The following is a 25,514-nucleotide window of genomic DNA, read 5'->3' on the forward strand; positions in this document are numbered from 1 at the left end:
TCTCCTAGTGGACAGTGTTGTGTTCTATCCCCACAGTGTTCTGTTCTATCTCCTTGTGGACAGTTTTGTGTTCTATCTCCTAGTGGACAGTGGTGTGTTCTATCTCCTAGTGGACAGTGTTGTGTTCTATCTCCTAGTGGACAGTGTTGTGTTCTATCTCATAGTGGACAGTGTTCTGTTCTATCCCCACAGTGTTGTGTTCTATCTCCTAGTAGACAGTGTTGTGTTCTATCCCCACAGTGTTCTGTTCTATCTCCTAGTGGACAGTGTTGTGTTCTATCCCCACAGTGTTCTGTTCTATCTCCTAGTGGACAGTTGTGTGTTCTATCTCCTAGTGGACAGTGTTGTGTTCTATCTCCTAGTGGACAGTGTTGTGTTCTATCTCCTAGTGGACAGTGTTGTGTTCTATCTCCTAGTGGACAGTGTTCTGTTCTATCTCCTAGTGGACAGTGTTATGTTCTATCCCCAGTGTTGTGTTCTATCTCCTAGTGGACAGTGTTGTGTTCTATCTCCTAGTGGACAGTGTTGTGTTCCATCTCCTAGTGGACAGTGTTCTGTGGACAGTGTTCTGTTCTATCCCCAGTGTTGTGTTCTATCTCCTAGTGGACAGTGTTGTGTTCTATGTCCTAGTGGACAGTGTTCTGCTCAATTTCCTAGTGGACAGTGTTGTGTTCTATCTCCTAGTGGACAGTGTTGTGTTCTATCTCCTAGTGGACAGTGTTCTGTTCTATCCCCTAGTGGACAGTGTTGTGTTCTATCTCCTAGTGGACAGTGTTGTGTTCTATCTCCTAGTGGACAGTGTTGTGTTCTATCTCCTAGTGGACAGTGTTGTGTTCTATCTCCTAGTGGACAGTGTTGTGTTCTATCTCCTAGTGGACAGTATTGTGTTCTATCTCCTAGTGGACAGTGTTGTGTTCTATCCCCAGTGTTGTGTTCTATCTCCTAGTGGACAGTGTTGTGTTCTATCTCCTAGTGGACAGTGTTGTGTTCTATCTCCTAGTGGACAGTGTTGTGTTCTATCTCCTAGTGGACAGTGTTGTGTTCTATCTCCTAGTGGACAGTGTTGTGTTCTATCTTCTAGTGGACAGTGATGTGTTCTATCCCCACAGTGTTCTGTTCTATCTCCTAGTGGACAGTGTTGTGTTCTATCTCCTAGTGGACAGTGTTGTGTTCTATCTCCTAGTGGACAGTGTTCTGTTCTATCTCCTAGTGGACAGTGTTCTGTTCTATCTCCTAGTGGACAGTGTTGTGTTCTATCTCCTAGTGGACAGTGTTGTGTTCTATCTCCTAGTGGACAGTGTTGTGTTCTATCTCCTAGTGGACAGTGTTGTGTTCTATCTCCTAGTGGACAGTGTTGTGTTCTATCTCCTAGTGGACAGTGATGTGTTCTATCCCCACAGTGTTCTGTTCTATCTCCTAGTGGACAGTGTTGTGTTCTATCTCCTAGTGGACAGTGTTGTGTTCTATCTCCTAGTGGACAGTGTTCTGTTCTATCTCCTAGTGGACAGTGTTCTGTTCTATCTCCTAGTGGACAGTGTTGTGTTCTATCTCCTAGTGGACAGTGTTGTGTTCTATCTCCTAGTGGACAGTGTTGTGTTCTATCCCCACAGTGTTCTGTTCTATCTCCTAGTGGACAGTGTTGTGTTCTATCCCCACAGTGTTCTGTTCTATCTCCTAGTGGACAGTGTTGTGTTCTATCCCCACAGTGTTCTGTTCTATCTCCTAGTGGACAGTTTTGTGTTCTATCTCCTAGTGGACAGTGTTGTGTTCTATCTCCTAGTGGACAGTGTTGTGTTCTATCTCCTAGTGGACAGTGTTGTGTTCTATCTCCTAGTGGACAGTGTTCTGTTCTATCTCCTAGTGGAAAGTGTTATGTTCTATCCCCAGTGTTGTGTTCTATCTCCTAGTGGACAGTGTTGTGTTCTATCTCCTAGTGGACAGTGTTGTGTTCTATCTCCTAGTGGACAGTGTTGTGTTCTATCTCCTAGTGGACAGTGTTGTGTTCTATCTCCTAGTGGACAGTGTTGTGTTCTATCTCCTAGTGGACAGTGTTGTGTTCTATCTTCTAGTGGACAGTGATGTGTTCTATCCCCACAGTGTTCTGTTCTATCTCCTAGTGGACAGTGTTGTGTTCTATCTCCTAGTGGACAGTGTTGTGTTCTATCTCCTAGTGGACAGTGTTCTGTTCTATCTCCTAGTGGACAGTGTTGTGTTCTATCTCCTAGTGGACAGTGTTGTGTTCTATCTCCTAGTGGACAGTGTTGTGTTCTATCTCCTAGTGGACAGTGTTGTGTTCTATCCCCACAGTGTTCTGTTCTATCTCCTAGTGGACAGTGTTGTGTTCTATCCCCACAGTGTTCTGTTCTATCTCCTAGTGGACAGTGTTGTGTTCTATCCCCACAGTGTTGTGTTCTATCTCCTAGTAGACAGTGTTGTGTTCTATCCCCACAGTGTTCTGTTCTATCTCCTAGTGGACAGTGTTGTGTTCTATCCCCACAGTGTTCTGTTCTATCTCCTAGTGGACAGTTTTGTGTTCTATCTCCTAGTGGACAGTGGTGTGTTCTATCTCCTAGTGGACAGTGTTGTGTTCTATCTCCTAGTGGACAGTGTTGTGTTCTATCTCATAGTGGACAGTGTTCTGTTCTATCCCCACAGTGTTGTGTTCTATCTCCTAGTAGACAGTGTTGTGTTCTATCCCCACAGTGTTCTGTTCTATCTCCTAGTGGACAGTGTTGTGTTCTATCCCCACAGTGTTCTGTTCTATCTCCTAGTGGACAGTTGTGTGTTCTATCTCCTAGTGGACAGTGTTGTGTTCTATCTCCTAGTGGACAGTGTTGTGTTCTATCTCCTAGTGGACAGTGTTGTGTTCTATCTCCTAGTGGACAGTGTTCTGTTCTATCTCCTAGTGGACAGTGTTATGTTCTATCCCCAGTGTTGTGTTCTATCTCCTAGTGGACAGTGTTGTGTTCTATCTCCTAGTGGACAGTGTTGTGTTCCATCTCCTAGTGGACAGTGTTCTGTGGACAGTGTTCTGTTCTATCCCCAGTGTTGTGTTCTATCTCCTAGTGGACAGTGTTGTGTTCTATGTCCTAGTGGACAGTGTTCTGCTCAATTTCCTAGTGGACAGTGTTGTGTTCTATCTCCTAGTGGACAGTGTTGTGTTCTATCTCCTAGTGGACAGTGTTCTGTTCTATCCCCTAGTGGACAGTGTTGTGTTCTATCTCCTAGTGGACAGTGTTGTGTTCTATCTCCTAGTGGACAGTGTTGTGTTCTATCTCCTAGTGGACAGTGTTGTGTTCTATCTCCTAGTGGACAGTGTTGTGTTCTATCTCCTAGTGGACAGTATTGTGTTCTATCTCCTAGTGGACAGTGTTGTGTTCTATCCCCAGTGTTGTGTTCTATCTCCTAGTGGACAGTGTTGTGTTCTATCTTCTAGTGGACAGTGATGTGTTCTATCCCCACAGTGTTCTGTTCTATCTCCTAGTGGACAGTGTTGTGTTCTATCTCCTAGTGGACAGTGTTGTGTTCTATCTCCTAGTGGACAGTGTTCTGTTCTATCTCCTAGTGGACAGTGTTCTGTTCTATCTCCTAGTGGACAGTGTTGTGTTCTATCTCCTATTGGACAGTGTTGTGTTCTATCTCCTAGTGGACAGTGTTGTGTTCTATCCCCACAGTGTTCTGTTCTATCTCCTAGTGGACAGTGTTGTGTTCTATCCCCACAGTGTTCTGTTCTATCTCCTAGTGGACAGTGTTGTGTTCTATCCCCACAGTGTTGTGTTCTATCTCCTAGTAGACAGTGTTGTGTTCTATCCCCACAGTGTTCTGTTCTATCTCCTAGTGGACAGTGTTGTGTTCTATCCCCACAGTGTTCTGTTCTATCTCCTAGTGGACAGTTTTGTGTTCTATCTCCTAGTGGACAGTGGTGTGTTCTATCTCCTAGTGGACAGTGTTGTGTTCTATCTCCTAGTGGACAGTGTTGTGTTCTATCTCATAGTGGACAGTGTTCTGTTCTATCCCCACAGTGTTGTGTTCTATCTCCTAGTAGACAGTGTTGTGTTCTATCCCCACAGTGTTCTGTTCTATCTCCTAGTGGACAGTGTTGTGTTCTATCCCCACAGTGTTCTGTTCTATCTCCTAGTGGACAGTTGTGTGTTCTATCTCCTAGTGGACAGTGTTGTGTTCTATCTCCTAGTGGACAGTGTTGTGTTCTATCTCCTAGTGGACAGTGTTGTGTTCTATCTCCTAGTGGACAGTGTTCTGTTCTATCTCCTAGTGGACAGTGTTATGTTCTATCCCCAGTGTTGTGTTCTATCTCCTAGTGGACAGTGTTGTGTTCTATCTCCTAGTGGACAGTGTTGTGTTCCATCTCCTAGTGGACAGTGTTCTGTGGACAGTGTTCTGTTCTATCCCCAGTGTTGTGTTCTATCTCCTAGTGGACAGTGTTGTGTTCTATGTCCTAGTGGACAGTGTTCTGCTCAATTTCCTAGTGGACAGTGTTGTGTTCTATCTCCTAGTGGACAGTGTTGTGTTCTATCTCCTAGTGGACAGTGTTCTGTTCTATCCCCTAGTGGACAGTGTTGTGTTCTATCTCCTAGTGGACAGTGTTGTGTTCTATCTCCTAGTGGACAGTGTTGTGTTCTATCTCCTAGTGGACAGTGTTGTGTTCTATCTCCTAGTGGACAGTGTTGTGTTCTATCTCCTAGTGGACAGTCTTGTGTTCTATCTCCTAGTGGACAGTGTTGTGTTCTATCCCCAGTGTTGTGTTCTATCTCCTAGTGGACAGTGTTGTGTTCTATCTCCTAGTGGACAGTGTTGTGTTCTATCTCCTAGTGGACAGTGTTGTGTTCTATCTCCTAGTGGACAGTGTTGTGTTCTATCTCCTAGTGGACAGTGTTGTGTTCTATCTCCTAGTGGACAGTGTTGTGTTCTATCTCCTAGTGGACAGTGTTGTGTTCTATCTCCTAGTGGACAGTGTTGTGTTCTATCTCCTAGTAGACAGTGTTGTGTTCTATCCCCACAGTGTTCTGTTCTATCTCCTAGTGGACAGTGTTGTGTTCTATCCCCACAGTGTTCTGTTCTATCTCCTAGTGGACAGTTTTGTGTTCTATCTCCTAGTGGACAGTGGTGTGTTCTATCTCCTAGTGGACAGTGTTGTGTTCTATCTCCTAGTGGACAGTGTTGTGTTCTATCTCATAGTGGACAGTGTTCTGTTCTATCCCCACAGTGTTGTGTTCTATCTCCTAGTAGACAGTGTTGTGTTCTATCCCCACAGTGTTCTGTTCTATCTCCTAGTGGACAGTGTTGTGTTCTATCCCCACAGTGTTCTGTTCTATCTCCTAGTGGACAGTTGTGTGTTCTATCTCCTAGTGGACAGTGTTGTGTTCTATCTCCTAGTGGACAGTGTTGTGTTCTATCTCCTAGTGGACAGTGTTGTGTTCTATCTCCTAGTGGACAGTGTTCTGTTCTATCTCCTAGTGGACAGTGTTATGTTCTATCCCCAGTGTTGTGTTCTATCTCCTAGTGGACAGTGTTGTGTTCTATCTCCTAGTGGACAGTGTTGTGTTCCATCTCCTAGTGGACAGTGTTCTGTGGACAGTGTTCTGTTCTATCCCCAGTGTTGTGTTCTATCTCCTAGTGGACAGTGTTGTGTTCTATGTCCTAGTGGACAGTGTTCTGCTCAATTTCCTAGTGGACAGTGTTGTGTTCTATCTCCTAGTGGACAGTGTTGTGTTCTATCTCCTAGTGGACAGTGTTCTGTTCTATCCCCTAGTGGACAGTGTTGTGTTCTATCTCCTAGTGGACAGTGTTGTGTTCTATCTCCTAGTGGACAGTGTTGTGTTCTATCTCCTAGTGGACAGTGTTGTGTTCTATCTCCTAGTGGACAGTGTTGTGTTCTATCTCCTAGTGGACAGTATTGTGTTCTATCTCCTAGTGGACAGTGTTGTGTTCTATCCCCAGTGTTGTGTTCTATCTCCTAGTGGACAGTGTTGTGTTCTATCTTCTAGTGGACAGTGATGTGTTCTATCCCCACAGTGTTCTGTTCTATCTCCTAGTGGACAGTGTTGTGTTCTATCTCCTAGTGGACAGTGTTGTGTTCTATCTCCTAGTGGACAGTGTTCTGTTCTATCTCCTAGTGGACAGTGTTCTGTTCTATCTCCTAGTGGACAGTGTTGTGTTCTATCTCCTATTGGACAGTGTTGTGTTCTATCTCCTAGTGGACAGTGTTGTGTTCTATCCCCACAGTGTTCTGTTCTATCTCCTAGTGGACAGTGTTGTGTTCTATCCCCACAGTGTTCTGTTCTATCTCCTAGTGGACAGTGTTGTGTTCTATCCCCACAGTGTTGTGTTCTATCTCCTAGTAGACAGTGTTGTGTTCTATCCCCACAGTGTTCTGTTCTATCTCCTAGTGGACAGTGTTGTGTTCTATCCCCACAGTGTTCTGTTCTATCTCCTAGTGGACAGTTTTGTGTTCTATCTCCTAGTGGACAGTGGTGTGTTCTATCTCCTAGTGGACAGTGTTGTGTTCTATCTCCTAGTGGACAGTGTTGTGTTCTATCTCATAGTGGACAGTGTTCTGTTCTATCCCCACAGTGTTGTGTTCTATCTCCTAGTAGACAGTGTTGTGTTCTATCCCCACAGTGTTCTGTTCTATCTCCTAGTGGACAGTGTTGTGTTCTATCCCCACAGTGTTCTGTTCTATCTCCTAGTGGACAGTTGTGTGTTCTATCTCCTAGTGGACAGTGTTGTGTTCTATCTCCTAGTGGACAGTGTTGTGTTCTATCTCCTAGTGGACAGTGTTGTGTTCTATCTCCTAGTGGACAGTGTTCTGTTCTATCTCCTAGTGGACAGTGTTATGTTCTATCCCCAGTGTTGTGTTCTATCTCCTAGTGGACAGTGTTGTGTTCTATCTCCTAGTGGACAGTGTTGTGTTCCATCTCCTAGTGGACAGTGTTCTGTGGACAGTGTTCTGTTCTATCCCCAGTGTTGTGTTCTATCTCCTAGTGGACAGTGTTGTGTTCTATGTCCTAGTGGACAGTGTTCTGCTCAATTTCCTAGTGGACAGTGTTGTGTTCTATCTCCTAGTGGACAGTGTTGTGTTCTATCTCCTAGTGGACAGTGTTCTGTTCTATCCCCTAGTGGACAGTGTTGTGTTCTATCTCCTAGTGGACAGTGTTGTGTTCTATCTCCTAGTGGACAGTGTTGTGTTCTATCTCCTAGTGGACAGTGTTGTGTTCTATCTCCTAGTGGACAGTGTTGTGTTCTATCTCCTAGTGGACAGTATTGTGTTCTATCTCCTAGTGGACAGTGTTGTGTTCTATCCCCAGTGTTGTGTTCTATCTCCTAGTGGACAGTGTTGTGTTCTATCTCCTAGTGGACAGTGTTGTGTTCTATCTCCTAGTGGACAGTGTTGTGTTCTATCTCCTAGTGGACAGTGTTGTGTTCTATCTCCTAGTGGACAGTGTTGTGTTCTATCTTCTAGTGGACAGTGATGTGTTCTATCCCCACAGTGTTCTGTTCTATCTCCTAGTGGACAGTGTTGTGTTCTATCTCCTAGTGGACAGTGTTGTGTTCTATCTCCTAGTGGACAGTGTTCTGTTCTATCTCCTAGTGGACAGTGTTCTGTTCTATCTCCTAGTGGACAGTGTTGTGTTCTATCTCCTAGTGGACAGTGTTGTGTTCTATCTCCTAGTGGACAGTGTTGTGTTCTATCTCCTAGTGGACAGTGTTGTGTTCTATCTCCTAGTGGACAGTGTTGTGTTCTATCTCCTAGTGGACAGTGATGTGTTCTATCCCCACAGTGTTCTGTTCTATCTCCTAGTGGACAGTGTTGTGTTCTATCTCCTAGTGGACAGTGTTGTGTTCTATCTCCTAGTGGACAGTGTTCTGTTCTATCTCCTAGTGGACAGTGTTGTGTTCTATCTCCTAGTGGACAGTTTTGTGTTCTATCTCCTAGTGGACAGTGGTGTGTTCTATCTCCTAGTGGACAGTGTTGTGTTCTATCTCCTAGTGGACAGTGTTGTGTTCTATCTCATAGTGGACAGTGTTCTGTTCTATCCCCACAGTGTTGTGTGTTCTATCTCCTAGTAGACAGTGTTGTGTTCTATCCCCACAGTGTTCTGTTCTATCTCCTAGTGGACAGTGTTGTGTTCTATCCCCACAGTGTTCTGTTCTATCTCCTAGTGGACAGTTGTGTGTTCTATCTCCTAGTGGACAGTGTTGTGTTCTATCTCCTAGTGGACAGTGTTGTGTTCTATCTCCTAGTGGACAGTGTTGTGTTCTATCTCCTAGTGGACAGTGTTCTGTTCTATCTCCTAGTGGACAGTGTTATGTTCTATCCCCAGTGTTGTGTTCTATCTCCTAGTGGACAGTGTTGTGTTCTATCTCCTAGTGGACAGTGTTGTGTTCCATCTCCTAGTGGACAGTGTTCTGTGGACAGTGTTCTGTTCTATCCCCAGTGTTGTGTTCTATCTCCTAGTGGACAGTGTTGTGTTCTATGTCCTAGTGGACAGTGTTCTGCTCAATTTCCTAGTGGACAGTGTTGTGTTCTATCTCCTAGTGGACAGTGTTGTGTTCTATCTCCTAGTGGACAGTGTTCTGTTCTATCCCCTAGTGGACAGTGTTGTGTTCTATCTCCTAGTGGACAGTGTTGTGTTCTATCTCCTAGTGGACAGTGTTGTGTTCTATCTCCTAGTGGACAGTGTTGTGTTCTATCTCCTAGTGGACAGTGTTGTGTTCTATCTCCTAGTGGACAGTATTGTGTTCTATCTCCTAGTGGACAGTGTTGTGTTCTATCCCCAGTGTTGTGTTCTATCTCCTAGTGGACAGTGTTGTGTTCTATCTCCTAGTGGACAGTGTTGTGTTCTATCTCCTAGTGGACAGTGTTGTGTTCTATCTCCTAGTGGACAGTGTTGTGTTCTATCTCCTAGTGGACAGTGTTGTGTTCTATCTTCTAGTGGACAGTGATGTGTTCTATCCCCACAGTGTTCTGTTCTATCTCCTAGTGGACAGTGTTGTGTTCTATCTCCTAGTGGACAGTGTTGTGTTCTATCTCCTAGTGGACAGTGTTCTGTTCTATCTCCTAGTGGACAGTGTTCTGTTCTATCTCCTAGTGGACAGTGTTGTGTTCTATCTCCTAGTGGACAGTGTTGTGTTCTATCTCCTAGTGGACAGTGTTGTGTTCTATCTCCTAGTGGACAGTGTTGTGTTCTATCTCCTAGTGGACAGTGTTGTGTTCTATCTCCTAGTGGACAGTGATGTGTTCTATCCCCACAGTGTTCTGTTCTATCTCCTAGTGGACAGTGTTGTGTTCTATCTCCTAGTGGACAGTGTTGTGTTCTATCTCCTAGTGGACAGTGTTCTGTTCTATCTCCTAGTGGACAGTGTTCTGTTCTATCTCCTAGTGGACAGTGTTGTGTTCTATCTCCTAGTGGACAGTGTTGTGTTCTATCTCCTAGTGGACAGTGTTGTGTTCTATCCCCACAGTGTTCTGTTCTATCTCCTAGTGGACAGTGTTGTGTTCTATCCCCACAGTGTTCTGTTCTATCTCCTAGTGGACAGTGTTGTGTTCTATCCCCACAGTGTTCTGTTCTATCTCCTAGTGGACAGTTTTGTGTTCTATCTCCTAGTGGACAGTGTTGTGTTCTATCTCCTAGTGGACAGTGTTGTGTTCTATCTCCTAGTGGACAGTGTTGTGTTCTATCTCCTAGTGGACAGTGTTCTGTTCTATCTCCTAGTGGAAAGTGTTATGTTCTATCCCCAGTGTTGTGTTCTATCTCCTAGTGGACAGTGTTGTGTTCTATCTCCTAGTGGACAGTGTTGTGTTCCATCTCCTAGTGGACAGTGTTCTGTGGACAGTGTTCTGTTCTATCCCCAGTGTTGTGTTCTATCTCCTAGTGGACAGTGTTGTGTTCTATGTCCTAGTGGACAGTGTTCTGCTCAATTTCCTAGTGGACAGTGTTGTGTTCTATCTCCTAGTGGACAGTGTTGTGTTCTATCTCCTAGTGGACAGTGTTGTGTTCTATCTCCTAGTGGACAGTGTTGTGTTCTATCTCCTAGTGGACAGTGTTGTGTTCTATCTCCTAGTGGACAGTGTTGTGTTCTATCTCCTAGTGGACAGTATTGTGTTCTATCTCCTAGTGGACAGTGTTGTGTTCTATCCCCAGTTTTGTGTTCTATCTCCTAGTGGACAGTGTTGTGTTCTATCTCCTAGTGGACAGTGTTGTGTTCCATCTCCTAGTGGACAGTGTTCTGTGGACAGTGTTCTGTTCTATCCCCAGTGTTGTGTTCTATCTCCTAGTGGACAGTGTTGTGTTCTATGTCCTAGTGGACAGTGTTCTGCTCAATTTCCTAGTGGACAGTGTTGTGTTCTATCTCCTAGTGGACAGTGTTGTGTTCTATCTCCTAGTGGACAGTGTTCTGTTCTATCCCCTAGTGGACAGTGTTGTGTTCTATCTCCTAGTGGACAGTGTTGTGTTCTATCTCCTAGTGGACAGTGTTGTGTTCTATCTCCTAGTGGACAGTGTTGTGTTCTATCTCCTAGTGGACAGTGTTGTGTTCTATCTCCTAGTGGACAGTATTGTGTTCTATCTCCTAGTGGACAGTGTTGTGTTCTATCCCCAGTTTTGTGTTATATCTCCTAGTGGACAGTGTTGTGTTCTATCTCCTAGTGGACAGTGTTGTGTTCCATCTCCTAGTGGACAGTGTTCTGTGGACAGTGTTCTGTTCTATCCCCAGTGTTGTGTTCTATCTCCTAGTGGACAGTGTTGTGTTCTATGTCCTAGTGGACAGTGTTCTGCTCAATTTCCTAGTGGACAGTGTTGTGTTCTATCTCCTAGTGGACAGTGTTGTGTTCTATCTCCTAGTGGACAGTGTTGTGTTCTATCCCCAGTGTTGTGTTCTATCTCCTAGTGGACAGTGTTGTGTTCTATCTCCTAGTGGACAGTGTTGTGTTCTATCTCCTAGTGGACAGTGTTGTGTTCTATCTCCTAGTGGACAGTGTTGTGTTCTATCTCCTAGTGGACAGTGTTGTGTTCTATCTCCTAGTGGACAGTGTTGTGTTCTATCTCCTAGTGGACAGTGATGTGTTCTATCCCCACAGTGTTCTGTTCTATCTCCTAGTGGACAGTGTTGTGTTCTATCTCCTAGTGGACAGTGTTGTGTTCTATCTCCTAGTGGACAGTGTTCTGTTCTATCTCCTAGTGGACAGTGTTCTGTTCTATCTCCTAGTGGACAGTGTTGTGTTCTATCTCCTAGTGGACAGTGTTGTGTTCTATCTCCTAGTGGACAGTGTTGTGTTCTATCCCCACAGTGTTCTGTTCTATCTCCTAGTGGACAGTGTTGTGTTCTATCCCCACAGTGTTCTGTTCTATCTCCTAGTGGACAGTGTTGTGTTCTATCCCCACAGTGTTCTGTTCTATCTCCTAGTGGACAGTGTTGTGTTCTATCTCCTAGTGGACAGTGTTGTGTTCTATCTCCTAGTGGACAGTGTTGTGTTCTATCTCCTAGTGGACAGTGTTCTGTTCTATCTCCTAGTGGAAAGTGTTATGTTCTATCCCCAGTGTTGTGTTCTATCTCCTAGTGGACAGTGTTGTGTTCTATCTCCTAGTGGACAGTGTTGTGTTCCATCTCCTAGTGGACAGTGTTCTGTGGACAGTGTTCTGTTCTATCCCCAGTGTTGTGTTCTATCTCCTAGTGGACAGTGTTGTGTTCTATGTCCTAGTGGACAGTGTTCTGCTCAATTTCCTAGTGGACAGTGTTGTGTTCTATCTCCTAGTGGACAGTGTTGTGTTCTATCTCCTAGTGGACAGTGTTCTGTTCTATCCCCTAGTGGACAGTGTTGTGTTCTATCTCCTAGTGGACAGTGTTGTGTTCTATCTCCTAGTGGACAGTGTTGTGTTCTATCTCCTAGTGGACAGTGTTGTGTTCTATCTCCTAGTGGACAGTGTTGTGTTCTATCTCCTAGTGGACAGTATTGTGTTCTATCTCCTAGTGGACAGTGTTGTGTTCTATCCCCAGTTTTGTGTTCTATCTCCTAGTGGACAGTGTTGTGTTCTATCTCCTAGTGGACAGTGTTGTGTTCCATCTCCTAGTGGACAGTGTTCTGTGGACAGTGTTCTGTTCTATCCCCAGTGTTGTGTTCTATCTCCTAGTGGACAGTGTTGTGTTCTATGTCCTAGTGGACAGTGTTCTGCTCAATTTCCTAGTGGACAGTGTTGTGTTCTATCTCCTAGTGGACAGTGTTGTGTTCTATCTCCTAGTGGACAGTGTTCTGTTCTATCCCCTAGTGGACAGTGTTGTGTTCTATCTCCTAGTGGACAGTGTTGTGTTCTATCTCCTAGTGGACAGTGTTGTGTTCTATCTCCTAGTGGACAGTGTTGTGTTCTATCTCCTAGTGGACAGTGTTGTGTTCTATCTCCTAGTGGACAGTATTGTGTTCTATCTCCTAGTGGACAGTGTTGTGTTCTATCCCCAGTTTTGTGTTCTATCTCCTAGTGGACAGTGTTGTGTTCTATCTCCTAGTGGACAGTGTTGTGTTCCATCTCCTAGTGGACAGTGTTCTGTGGACAGTGTTCTGTTCTATCCCCAGTGTTGTGTTCTATCTCCTAGTGGACAGTGTTGTGTTCTATGTCCTAGTGGACAGTGTTCTGCTCAATTTCCTAGTGGACAGTGTTGTGTTCTATCTCCTAGTGGACAGTGTTGTGTTCTATCTCCTAGTGGACAGTGTTCTGTTCTATCCCCTAGTGGACAGTGTTGTGTTCTATCTCCTAGTGGACAGTGTTGTGTTCTATCTCCTAGTGGACAGTGTTGTGTTCTATCTCCTAGTGGACAGTGTTGTGTTCTATCTCCTAGTGGACAGTGTTGTGTTCTATCTCCTAGTGGACAGTATTGTGTTCTATCTCCTAGTGGACAGTGTTGTGTTCTATCCCCAGTGTTGTGTTCTATCTCCTAGTGGACAGTGTTGTGTTCTATCTCCTAGTGGACAGTGTTGTGTTCTATCTCCTAGTGGACAGTGTTGTGTTCTATCTCCTAGTGGACAGTGTTGTGTTCTATCTCCTAGTGGACAGTGTTGTGTTCTATCTCCTAGTGGACAGTGTTGTGTTCTATCTCCTAGTGGACAGTGATGTGTTCTATCCCCACAGTGTTCTGTTCTATCTCCTAGTGGACAGTGTTGTGTTCTATCTCCTAGTGGACAGTGTTGTGTTCTATCTCCTAGTGGACAGTGTTCTGTTCTATCTCCTAGTGGACAGTGTTCTGTTCTATCTCCTAGTGGACAGTGTTGTGTTCTATCTCCTAGTGGACAGTGTTGTGTTCTATCTCCTAGTGGACAGTGTTGTGTTCTATCCCCACAGTGTTCTGTTCTATCTCCTAGTGGACAGTGTTGTGTTCTATCCCCACAGTGTTCTGTTCTATCTCCTAGTGGACAGTGTTGTGTTCTATCCCCGCAGTGTTCTGTTCTATCTCCTAGTGGACAGTGTTGTGTTCTATCCCCACAGTGTTCTGTTCTATCTCCTAGTGGACAGTGTTCTGTTCTATCTCCTAGTAGACAGTGTTTTGTTCTATCCCCACAGTGTTCTGTTCTATCTCCTAGTGGACAGTGTTGTGTTCTATCCCCACAGTGTTCTGTTCTATCTCCTAGTGGACAGTGTTCTGTTCTATCTCCTAGTAGACAGTGTTTTGTTCTATCCCCACAGTGTTCTGTTCTATCTCCTAGTGGACAGTGTTCTGTTCTATCTCCTAGTAGACAGTGTTTTGTTCTATCCCCACAGTGTTCTGTTCTATCTCCTAGTGGACAGTGTTGTGTTCTATCCCCACAGTGTTCTGTTCTATCTCCTAGTGGACAGTGTTGTGTTCTATCTCCTAGTGGACAGTGTTGTGTTCCATCTCCTAGTGGACAGTGTTCTGTGGACAGTGTTCTGTTCTATCCCCAGTGTTGTGTTCTATCTCCTAGTGGACAGTGTTGTGTTCTATGTCCTAGTGGACAGTGTTCTGCTCAATTTCCTAGTGGACAGTGTTGTGTTCTATCTCCTAGTGGACAGTGTTGTGTTCTATCTCCTAGTGGACAGTGTTCTGTTCTATCCCCTAGTGGACAGTGTTGTGTTCTATCTCCTAGTGGACAGTGTTGTGTTCTATCTCCTAGTGGACAGTGTTGTGTTCTATCTCCTAGTGGACAGTGTTGTGTTCTATCTCCTAGTGGACAGTGTTGTGTTCTATCTCCTAGTGGACAGTGTTGTGTTCTATCTCCTAGTGGACAGTGATGTGTTCTATCCCCACAGTGTTCTGTTCTATCTCCTAGTGGACAGTGTTGTGTTCTATCTCCTAGTGGACAGTGTTGTGTTCTATCTCCTAGTGGACAGTGTTCTGTTCTATCTCCTAGTGGACAGTGTTCTGTTCTATCTCCTAGTGGACAGTGTTGTGTTCTATCTCCTAGTGGACAGTGTTGTGTTCTATCTCCTAGTGGACAGTGTTGTGTTCTATCCCCACAGTGTTCTGTTCTATCTCCTAGTGGACAGTGTTGTGTTCTATCCCCACAGTGTTCTGTTCTATCTCCTAGTGGACAGTGTTGTGTTCTATCCCCGCAGTGTTCTGTTCTATCTCCTAGTGGACAGTGTTGTGTTCTATCCCCACAGTGTTCTGTTCTATCTCCTAGTGGACAGTGTTCTGTTCTATCTCCTAGTAGACAGTGTTGTGTTCTATCCCCACAGTGTTCTGTTCTATCTCCTAGTGGACAGTGTTGTGTTCTATCCCCACAGTGTTCTGTTCTATCTCCTAGTGGACAGTTTTGTGTTCTATCTCCTAGTGGACAGTGTTGTGTTCTATCTCCTAGTGGACAGTTTTGTGTTCTATCTCCTAGTGGACAGTGTTCTGTTCTATCTCCTAGGGGACAGTGTTATGTTCTATCCCCAGTGTTGTGTTCTATCTCCTAGTGGACAGTGTTGTGTTCTATCTCCTAGTGGACAGTGTTGTGTTCCATCTCCTAGTGGACAGTGTTCTGTGGACAGTGTTCTGTTCTATCCCCAGTGTTGTGTTCTATCTCCTAGTGGACAGTGTTGTGTTCTATGTCCTAGTGGACAGTGTTCTGCTCAATTTCCTAGTGGACAGTGTTGTGTTCTATCTCCTAGTGGACAGTGTTGTGTTCTATCTCCTAGTGGACAGTGTTCTGTTCTATCCCCTAGTGGACAGTGTTGTGTTCTATCTCCTAGTGGACAGTGTTGTGTTCTATCTCCTAGTGGACAGTGTTGTGTTCTATCTCCTAGTGGACAGTGTTGTGTTCTATCTCCTAGTGGACAGTGTTGTGTTCTATCTCCTAGTGGACAGTATTGTGTTCTATCTCCTAGTGGACAGTGTTGTGTTCTATCCCCAGTTTTGTGTTCTATCTCCTAGTGGACAGTGTTGTGTTCTATCTCCTAGTGGACAGTGTTGTGTTATATCTCCTAGTGGACAGTGTTGTGTTCTATCTCTTAGTGGACAGTGTTGTGTTCTATCTCCTAGTGGAAAGTGTTGTGTTCTATCTCCTAGTGGACAGTGTTGTGTTCTATCCCCACAGTGTTCTGTTCTATCTCCTAGTGGACAGTTTTGTGTTCTATCTCCTAGTGGACAGTGTTGTGTTCTATCTCCTAGTGGACAGTGTTGTGTTCTATCTCCTAGTGGACAGTGTTCTGTTCTATCTCCTAGGGGACAGTGTTATGTTCTATCCCCAGTGTTGTGTTCTATCTCCTAGTGGACAGTGTTGTGTTCTATCTCCTAGTGGACAGTGTTGTGTTCCATCTCCTAGTGGACAGTGTTCTGTGGACAGTGTTCTGTTCTATCCCCAGTGTTGTGTTCTATCTCCTAGTGGACAGTGTTGTGTTCTATGTCCTAGTGGACAGTGTTCTGCTCAATTTCCTAGTGGACAGTGTTGTGTTCTATCTCCTAGTGGACAGTGTTGTGTTCTATCTCCTAGTGGACAGTGTTCTGTTCTATCCCCTAGTGGACAGTGTTGTGTTCTATCTCCTAGTGGACAGTGTTGTGTTCTATCTCCTAGTGGACAGTGTTGTGTTCTATCTCCTAGTGGACAGTGTTGTGTTCTATCTCCTAGTGGACAGTGTTGTGTTCTATCTCCTAGTGGACAGTATTGTGTTCTATCTCCTAGTGGACAGTGTTGTGTTCTATCCCCAGTTTTGTGTTCTATCTCCTAGTGGACAGTGTTGTGTTCTATCTCCTAGTGGACAGTGTTGTGTTATATCTCCTAGTGGACAGTGTTGTGTTCTATCTCTTAGTGGACAGTGTTGTGTTCTATCTCCTAGTGGAAAGTGTTGTGTTCTATCTCCTAGTGGACAGTGTTGTGTTCTATCTCCTAGTGGACAGTGATGTGTTCTATCCCCACAGTGTTCTGTTCTATCTCCTAGTGGACAGTGTTGTGTTCTATCTCCTAGTGGACAGTGTTGTGTTCTATCTCCTAGTGGACAGTGTTCTGTTCTATCTCCTAGTGGACAGTGTTCTGTTCTATCTCCTAGTGGACAGTGTTGTGTTCTGTCTCCTAGTGGACAGTGTTGTGTTCTATCTCCTAGTGGACAGTGTTGTGTTCTATCCCCACAGTGTTCTGTTCTATCTCCTAGTGGACAGTGTTGTGTTCTATCCCCACAGTGTTCTGTTCTATCTCCTAGTGGACAGTGTTCTGTTCTATCTCCTAGTAGACAGTGTTGTGTTCTATCCCCACAGTGTTCTGTTCTATCTCCTAGTGGACAGTGTTGTGTTCTATCCCCACAGTGTTCTGTTCTATCTCCTAGTGGACAGTTTTGTGTTCTATCTCCTAGTGGACAGTGTTGTGTTCTATCTCCTAGTGGACAGTGTTGTGTTCTATCTCCTAGTGGACAGTGTTCTGTTCTATCTCCTAGGGGACAGTGTTATGTTCTATCCCCAGTGTTGTGTTCTATCTCCTAGTGGACAGTGTTGTGTTCTATCTCCTAGTGGACAGTGTTCTGTTCTATCTCCTAGTAGACAGTGTTGTGTTCTATCCCCACAGTGTTCTGTTCTATCTCCTAGTGGACAGTGTTGTGTTCTATCCCCACAGTGTTCTGTTCTATCTCCTAGTGGACAGTTTTGTGTTCTATCTCCTAGTGGACAGTGTTGTGTTCTATCTCCTAGTGGACAGTTTTGTGTTCTATCTCCTAGTGGACAGTGTTCTGTTCTATCTCCTAGGGGACAGTGTTATGTTCTATCCCCAGTGTTGTGTTCTATCTCCTAGTGGACAGTGTTGTGTTCTATCTCCTAGTGGACAGTGTTGTGTTCCATCTCCTAGTGGACAGTGTTCTGTGGACAGTGTTCTGTTCTATCCCCAGTGTTGTGTTCTATCTCCTAGTGGACAGTGTTGTGTTCTATGTCCTAGTGGACAGTGTTCTGCTCAATTTCCTAGTGGACAGTGTTGTGTTCTATCTCCTAGTGGACAGTGTTGTGTTCTATCTCCTAGTGGACAGTGTTCTGTTCTATCCCCTAGTGGACAGTGTTGTGTTCTATCTCCTAGTGGACAGTGTTGTGTTCTATCTCCTAGTGGACAGTGTTGTGTTCTATCTCCTAGTGGACAGTGTTGTGTTCTATCTCCTAGTGGACAGTGTTGTGTTCTATCTCCTAGTGGACAGTATTGTGTTCTATCTCCTAGTGGACAGTGTTGTGTTCTATCCCCAGTTTTGTGTTCTATCTCCTAGTGGACAGTGTTGTGTTCTATCTCCTAGTGGACAGTGTTGTGTTATATCTCCTAGTGGACAGTGTTGTGTTCTATCTCTTAGTGGACAGTGTTGTGTTCTATCTCCTAGTGGAAAGTGTTGTGTTCTATCTCCTAGTGGACAGTGTTGTGTTCTATCCCCACAGTGTTCTGTTCTATCTCCTAGTGGACAGTTTTGTGTTCTATCTCCTAGTGGACAGTGTTGTGTTCTATCTCCTAGTGGACAGTGTTGTGTTCTATCTCCTAGTGGACAGTGTTCTGTTCTATCTCCTAGGGGACAGTGTTATGTTCTATCCCCAGTGTTGTGTTCTATCTCCTAGTGGACAGTGTTGTGTTCTATCTCCTAGTGGACAGTGTTGTGTTCCATCTCCTAGTGGACAGTGTTCTGTGGACAGTGTTCTGTTCTATCCCCAGTGTTGTGTTCTATCTCCTAGTGGACAGTGTTGTGTTCTATGTCCTAGTGGACAGTGTTCTGCTCAATTTCCTAGTGGACAGTGTTGTGTTCTATCTCCTAGTGGACAGTGTTGTGTTCTATCTCCTAGTGGACAGTGTTCTGTTCTATCCCCTAGTGGACAGTGTTGTGTTCTATCTCCTAGTGGACAGTGTTGTGTTCTATCTCCTAGTGGACAGTGTTGTGTTCTATCTCCTAGTGGACAGTGTTGTGTTCTATCTCCTAGTGGACAGTGTTGTGTTCTATCTCCTAGTGGACAGTATTGTGTTCTATCTCCTAGTGGACAGTGTTGTGTTCTATCCCCAGTTTTGTGTTCTATCTCCTAGTGGACAGTGTTGTGTTCTATCTCCTAGTGGACAGTGTTGTGTTATATCTCCTAGTGGACAGTGTTGTGTTCTATCTCTTAGTGGACAGTGTTGTGTTCTATCTCCTAGTGGAAAGTGTTGTGTTCTATCTCCTAGTGGACAGTGTTGTGTTCTATCTCCTAGTGGACAGTGATGTGTTCTATCCCCACAGTGTTCTGTTCTATCTCCTAGTGGACAGTGTTGTGTTCTATCTCCTAGTGGACAGTGTTGTGTTCTATCTCCTAGTGGACAGTGTTCTGTTCTATCTCCTAGTGGACAGTGTTCTGTTCTATCTCCTAGTGGACAGTGTTGTGTTCTGTCTCCTAGTGGACAGTGTTGTGTTCTATCTCCTAGTGGACAGTGTTGTGTTCTATCCCCACAGTGTTCTGTTCTATCTCCTAGTGGACAGTGTTGTGTTCTATCCCCACAGTGTTCTGTTCTATCTCCTAGTGGACAGTGTTCTGTTCTATCTCCTAGTAGACAGTGTTGTGTTCTATCCCCACAGTGTTCTGTTCTATCTCCTAGTGGACAGTGTTGTGTTCTATCCCCACAGTGTTCTGTTCTATCTCCTAGTGGACAGTTTTGTGTTCTATCTCCTAGTGGACAGTGTTGTGTTCTATCTCCTAGTGGACAGTGTTGTGTTCTATCTCCTAGTGGACAGTGTTCTGTTCTATCTCCTAGGGGACAGTGTTATGTTCTATCCCCAGTGTTGTGTTCTATCTCCTAGTGGACAGTGTTGTGTTCTATCTCCTAGTGGACAGTGTTGTGTTCCATCTCCTAGTGGACAGTGTTCTGTGGACAGTGTTCTGTTCTATCCCCAGTGTTGTGTTCTATCTCCTAGTGGACAGTGTTGTGTTCTATGTCCTAGTGGACAGTGTTCTGCTCAATTTCCTAGTGGACAGTGTTGTGTTCTATCTCCTAGTGGACAGTGTTGTGTTCTATCTCCTAGTGGACAGTGTTCTGTTCTATCCCCTAGTGGACAGTGTTGTGTTCTATCTCCTAGTGGACAGTGTTGTGTTCTATCTCCTAGTGGACAGTGTTGTGTTCTATCTCCTAGTGGACAGTGTTGTGTTCTATCTCCTAGTGGACAGTGTTGTGTTCTATCTCCTAGTGGACAGTATTGTGTTCTATCTCCTAGTGGACAGTGTTGTGTTCTATCCCCAGTTTTGTGTTCTATCTCCTAGTGGACAGTGTTGTGTTCTATCTCCTAGTGGACAGTGTTGTGTTATATCTCCTAGTGGACAGTGTTGTGTTCTATCTCTTAGTGGACAGTGTTGTGTTCTATCTCCTAGTGGAAAGTGTTGTGTTCTATCTCCTAGTGGACAGTGTTGTGTTCTATCTCCTAGTGGACAGTGATGTGTTCTATCCCCACAGTGTTCTGTTCTATCTCCTAGTGGACAGTGTTGTGTTCTATCTCCTAGTGGACAGTGTTGTGTTCTATCTCCTAGTGGACAGTGTTCTGTTCTATCTCCTAGTGGACAGTGTTCTGTTCTATCTCCTAGTGGACAGTGTTGTGTTCTGTCTCCTAGTGGACAGTGTTGTGTTCTATCTCCTAGTGGACAGTGTTGTGTTCTATCCCCACAGTGTTCTGTTCTATCTCCTAGTGGACAGTGTTGTGTTCTATCCCCACAGTGTTCTGTTCTATCTCCTAGTGGACAGTGTTGTGTTCTATCCCCACAGTGTTCTGTTCTATCTCCTATTGGACAGTGTTGTGTTCTATCCCCACAGTGTTCTGTTCTATCTCCTAGTGGACAGTGTTCTGTTCTATCTCCTAGTGGACAGTGTTGTGTTCTATCCCCACAGTGTTCTGTTCTATCTCCTAGTGGACAGTGTTCTGTTTTATCTCCTAGTGGACAGTGTTGTGTTCTATCCCCACAGTGTTCTGTTCTATCTCCTAGTGGACAGTGTTCTGTTCTATCTCCACAGTGTTCTGTTCTATCTTCTTGTGGACAGTGTTCTGTTCTATCCCCAGTGTTGTGTTCTATCTCCTAGTGGACAGTGTTCTGTTCTATCCCCAGTAATGTGTTCTATCTCCTAGTGGACAGTGTTGTGTTCTATCTCCTAGTGGACAGTGTTCTGTTCTATCCCCAGTGTTGTGTTCTATCTCCTAGTGGACAGTGTTGTGTTCTATCTCCTAGTGGACAGTGTTCTGTTCTATCTCCTAGTGTTGTGTTCTATCTCCTAGTGGACAGTGTTGTGTTCTATCCCCAGTGTTGTGTTCTATCCCCTAGTGGACAGTGTTGTGTTCTATCTCCTAGTGGACAGTGTTCTGCTCTATCTCCTAGTGGACAGTGTTCTGTTCTATCCACAGTGTTGTGTTCCATCTCCTAGTGGACAGTGTTCTTTTCTATCCCCACAGTGTTCTGTTATATCCCCACAGTGTTATGTTCTATCCCCACAGTGTTCTGTTCTATCCCCACAGTGTTCTGTTCTATCCACAGTGTTGTGTTCTATCCCCAGTGTAGTAGCTACTATCTTGTCTCATCGCTACAACTCCCGTACGGGCTCGGGAGAGACAAAGTTTGAAAGTCATGCGTCCTCCGATACACAACCCAACCAGCCGCACTGCTTCTTAACACAGCGCGCACTGGCCAACTGTGCCACCCGGGAGTGTGTTCTATGACATCGTTTGTAAATGATGTCTGATTGTTGGAGTGTGCCCCTGGCTATCTGTACATTTTTAAAACAAGAAAATTGTGCTGTCTGCTTCGCTTAATACAGTGAGGGAGAAAAGTGTTTGATCCCCTGCTGATTTTTTACATTTGCCCACTGACAAAGAAATGATCAGTCTATCATTTTAATGGTAGGTTTATTTGAACAGTGAGAGAGAGAATAACTGAGATTAGGAGCACTCCCTTTAAGAGTGTGCTCCTAATCTCAGCTCGTTACCTGTATAAAAGACACCTGGGAGCCAGCAATCTTTCTGATTGAGAGGCAGGTCAAATACTTATTTCCCTCATTAAAATGCAAATCAATTTATAACATTTTTGACATGCGTTTTTCTGGATTTGTTTGTTGTTATTCTGTCTCTCACTGTTCAAATAAACCTACAATTAAAATATAGACTGATCATTTCTTTGTCAGTGGGCAAACATACAAAATCAGCAGGGGATCAAATACCCTTTTCCCTCACTGTATATGGAATAAAAAATTATCTATACTTAAGTATTTTTAGCAGTTACATTTACTTTTGATACTTATTTATATTTTAAACCAAATACTTTTAGACTTTTACTCAAGTAGTATTTTACTGGGTGACTTTCACTTTTACTTAAACTTTCTATTAAGGTGTCTTTACTTTTAATCAAGTATGATTGGGTACTTTTTCCACCGCTGCCCCCCCTTCTCTCTCTCTCTTTCTCTATATCTCTACTCCCCCCCCCTCTCTCTCTCTCTCTCTCCAGGGTGGAGGCTGTCGGTTCCACAGGTATAACTGCTCATTAGATTCTCCCAGGAAGGGCTGGAGTTTCATGCACCCAGGCCGTCTGACACACCTCCACGAAGGCCTGCCCACCACCAACGGAACCCGATACATTGCTGTCTCCTTCATCGACCCTTGAACTCGACACTACACTAGCATAGGATTTGATCAGGTTTCATTTTTTGTAATTTTTTTTGTTGTGTTTAATTTGATCTATTTTGTTTGTAATGATAAAGTGCCTTATGTTGTACTTTATACATTTTTACTGATGCCAGTTACTGTACAAATAAATAAATAGATAGTTTAAAAAGACAAAGGAATTGTGGGTAATGTCATGCCAGAGTCAGACGATCCCCTTCATTTGAAACTCTCTGTCAAACAGAGTGTGGCGTCATGAAGGGACGTGATGTCATCACTGTCAGTCGGCGGTTTTAGGTAAAGCTTCATCTTCAAATCACTCTATACTGTAATAATCATTATTTATTAGTCAGCAATCCAACCCATCCTCTTAAGGGGAGAAAAATCTATGTGTTAAGGATTAATGCCAACGGGTATTCCTGGCTTGTCTTAGCTGTTTTAATTAAATTACTTGTTTGTATATTTCACATTAAGTTGTCTAGTTTGGAAACCATTTTCCATGTTCTGTCTACACCTTTTTGTAAACTTTGGGTTGCAGTTTGTTACCTGATGTTAATATGACCTACACGCCCAAGGAAATATATTAAAATTGTTGGTAACTTAGCACACGAGATAATAAAATATATGACATCGGAATTGAATATGAATTCTGGATTTCTGGATATTGGCAAAGAAATGTTTTACTTGATTGTTGATTGTTTACATGGCAGGACAATAAGCCGTTGATGGCGTTTCCTTCCTGAACTGAAACGTTTTAGAGATGTTTGCATTCTCTGAAAGTTGTTTGTGAACTTTGAACCTAAGTTAACTTATTGTGATGGAAACGGAATAAAATATGGTTAAAAAAAACAAACATGAATAGCGATTTTTTTTTCTTTTCTTCTCACTTCCCTTCAACTGCATTTTGTTTGGAGAAATGATCCTTGATGACAGAGGACCCGATAGTCAACAGGAGACGTGGAAGTTCCAGCTACGAACAGCTTGTAGTTTTCCCCTCTATTGTCACTTCCATCTCTGCATTGCTTCAAGGAAAAGATTGCAATCTGTGGATGGAATTTAGACTCACTTCATCAGAAATGCCAATCTGTTCACTCTTATTGTGTTTAAAAAAAAATGTCTCAAGAACAGTTCACCACTCTTAATCACCCCTCCCCAATACACACACACACACACACACACACACACACACACACACACACACACACACACACACACACACACACACACACACACACACACACACACACACACACACACACACACACACACACACACACACACACACACACACACACACACACACACACACACACACACACACACACACACACACACACTCAAACACACACACACACACACACACGTGCAGAATCAATCACTGGCAGTGAAGAATGCATGACCCCTGTTTGGCTAGGGAGTGGTACTATGCTTCATTGAGAGGTGGGTGGGGGTCTGTACTGTCTCTGTGTCGATGTGTAGAGTGAAGTTTCAGTACACTGTGTAGAGTGAAGTTTCAGTACACTGTGTAGAGTGAAGGTTCAGTACACTGTGTAGAGTGAAGGTTCAGTACACTGCGTAGAGTGAACATTCAGTACACTGTGTAGAGTGAAGATTCAGAACACTGTGTAGAGTTAAGGGTCAGTACACTGTGAAGATTCAGAACACTGTGTAGAGTGAAGGGTCAGTACACTGTGTAGAGTGAAGGGTCAGTACACTGTGTAGAGTGAAGATTCAGTACACTGTGTAGAGCGAAGGGTCAGTACACTGTGTAGAGTGAAGGGTCAGTACACTGTGTAGAGTGAAGGGTCAGTACACTGTGTAGAGTGAAGGGTCAGTACACTGTGTAGAGTGAAGATTCAGTACACTGTGAAGATGCAGAACACTGTGTAGAGTGAAGGGTCAGTACACTGTGTAGAGTGAAGATTCCGTACACTGTGTAGAGTGAAGATTCAGTACACTGTGTAGAGTGAAGATTCAGTTTAGTTCAGTTTACCCAGAGTATTAGTGGGCACAAATGCATGCTAACCACCTGAAGGCAAGCTACAGCCTTCACACAGTTAGAGGGAGAAGTTGGAGAACGAGTGAGAAGTTGGAGGAAGAGAGAGAAGTTGGAGTATGAGGGAGAAGTTGGAGGACGAGGGAGAAGTTGGAGGACGAGGGAGAAGTTGGAGGACGAGGGAGAAGTTGGAGGACGAGGGAGAAGTTGGAGGATGAGGGAGAAGTTGGAGGATGAGGGAGAAGTTGGAGGACGACGAGGGAGAAGTTGGAGGAGGACGAGGGAGAAGTTGGAGGAGGACGAGGGAGAAGTTGGAGGACGAGGGAGAGTTGGAGGACGAGGGAGAGTTGGAGGTTGAGGGAGATGTTGGAGGAGGAAGAGGGAGTAGTTGGAGGAGGGAGACGTTGGAAGAGGGAGTAGTTGGAGGAGGGAGAAGTTGGAAGAGGGAGAAGTTGGAGGAAGAGGGAGAAGATGGAGGAAGAGGGAGAAGTTGGAGGAAGAAGTTGGACGACGAGGTAGAAGTTGGACGACGAGGGAGAAGTTGGAGGATGGGGAGAGTTGGAGGAGGACGAGGGAGAAGTTGGAGGAGGAAGAGGGGAAGTTGGAGGAGGACGAGAGAGAAGTTGGATGAGGAAGAGGGCGAAGAGGAAGATGTTGGAGGGAGAAGATGGAGGACGAGGGAGAAGATGGAGGAGGAAGAGGGAGAAGTTGGAGGAGAGGGAGAAGTCGGAGGAAGAGGGAGAAGTTGGAGGAGTAAGAGGGAGAAGTTGGAGGAGGAAGAGGGAGAAGTTGGAGGAGGAAGAGGGAGAAGTTGGAGGAGGAAGAGGGAGAAGAGGAAGAAGTTGGAGGAGGAAGAGGGAGAAGTTGGAGAAGGAAGAGGGAGAAGTTGGAGGAGGAAGAGGGAGAAGTTGGAGAAGGAAGAGGGAGAAGTTGGAGGAGGAAGAGGGAGAAGTTGGAGGAGGAAGGGGGAGAAGTTGGAGGAGGACGAGGGAGAAGTTGGAGGAGGAAGAGGGAGAAGTTGGAGGAGGAAGAGGGAGAAGATGGAAGACAAGGGAGAAGTTGGAGGACGAGGGAGAAGTTGGAGGGAGAGGGAAAAGATGGAGGACGAGGGAGAAGTTGGAGGACGAGGGAGAAGTTGGAGGGAGAGGGAAAAGATGGAGGACGAGGGAGAAGTTGGAGGACGAGGGAGAAGTTGGAGGAGGACGAGGGAGAAGTTGGAGGAGGATGAGTGAGAAGTTGGAGGAGGAAGAGGGAGAAGTTGGAGGAGGAAGAGGGAGAAGTCGGAGGAGGAAGAGGGAGTACTTGGAGGGAGAGGGAGAATTTGGAGAGAGAGGAAGATATTGGAGGGAGAGGGAGACGTTGGAGGTAGAGGAAGACGTTGGAGGAAGAGGGAGAAGTTAGAGGAGGAGGGAGAAGTTGGAGGGTGAAGTTGGAGGAGGATGAGTGAGAAGTTGGAGGAGGAAGAG

At 44.7% G+C, this 25,514-nt stretch overlaps 1 protein-coding gene across 2 annotated transcripts in view; it reads left to right on the forward strand.

Moving 5' to 3' along the window:
* Nucleotides 1-22,905, forward strand: part of LOC139420124 (procollagen-lysine,2-oxoglutarate 5-dioxygenase 2-like) — a 155,015-nt gene extending 132,110 nt beyond the window's left edge. For both annotated transcript variants that reach the window (XM_071169863.1, XM_071169864.1), the window contains one exon: nucleotides 21,898-22,905. In XM_071169863.1, the coding sequence (XP_071025964.1) occupies nucleotides 21,898-22,053 (156 nt within the window). In that variant the 3' untranslated portion in view covers nucleotides 22,054-22,905. The remainder of the gene's footprint in view (nucleotides 1-21,897) is intronic.
* The last annotated feature ends 2,609 nt before the right edge of the window (nucleotides 22,906-25,514 follow it).

Source organism: Oncorhynchus clarkii, chromosome 11 (genome assembly GCF_045791955.1).
Source record: "Oncorhynchus clarkii lewisi isolate Uvic-CL-2024 chromosome 11, UVic_Ocla_1.0, whole genome shotgun sequence".
Classification (NCBI taxonomy): domain Eukaryota; kingdom Metazoa; phylum Chordata; class Actinopteri; order Salmoniformes; family Salmonidae; genus Oncorhynchus; species Oncorhynchus clarkii.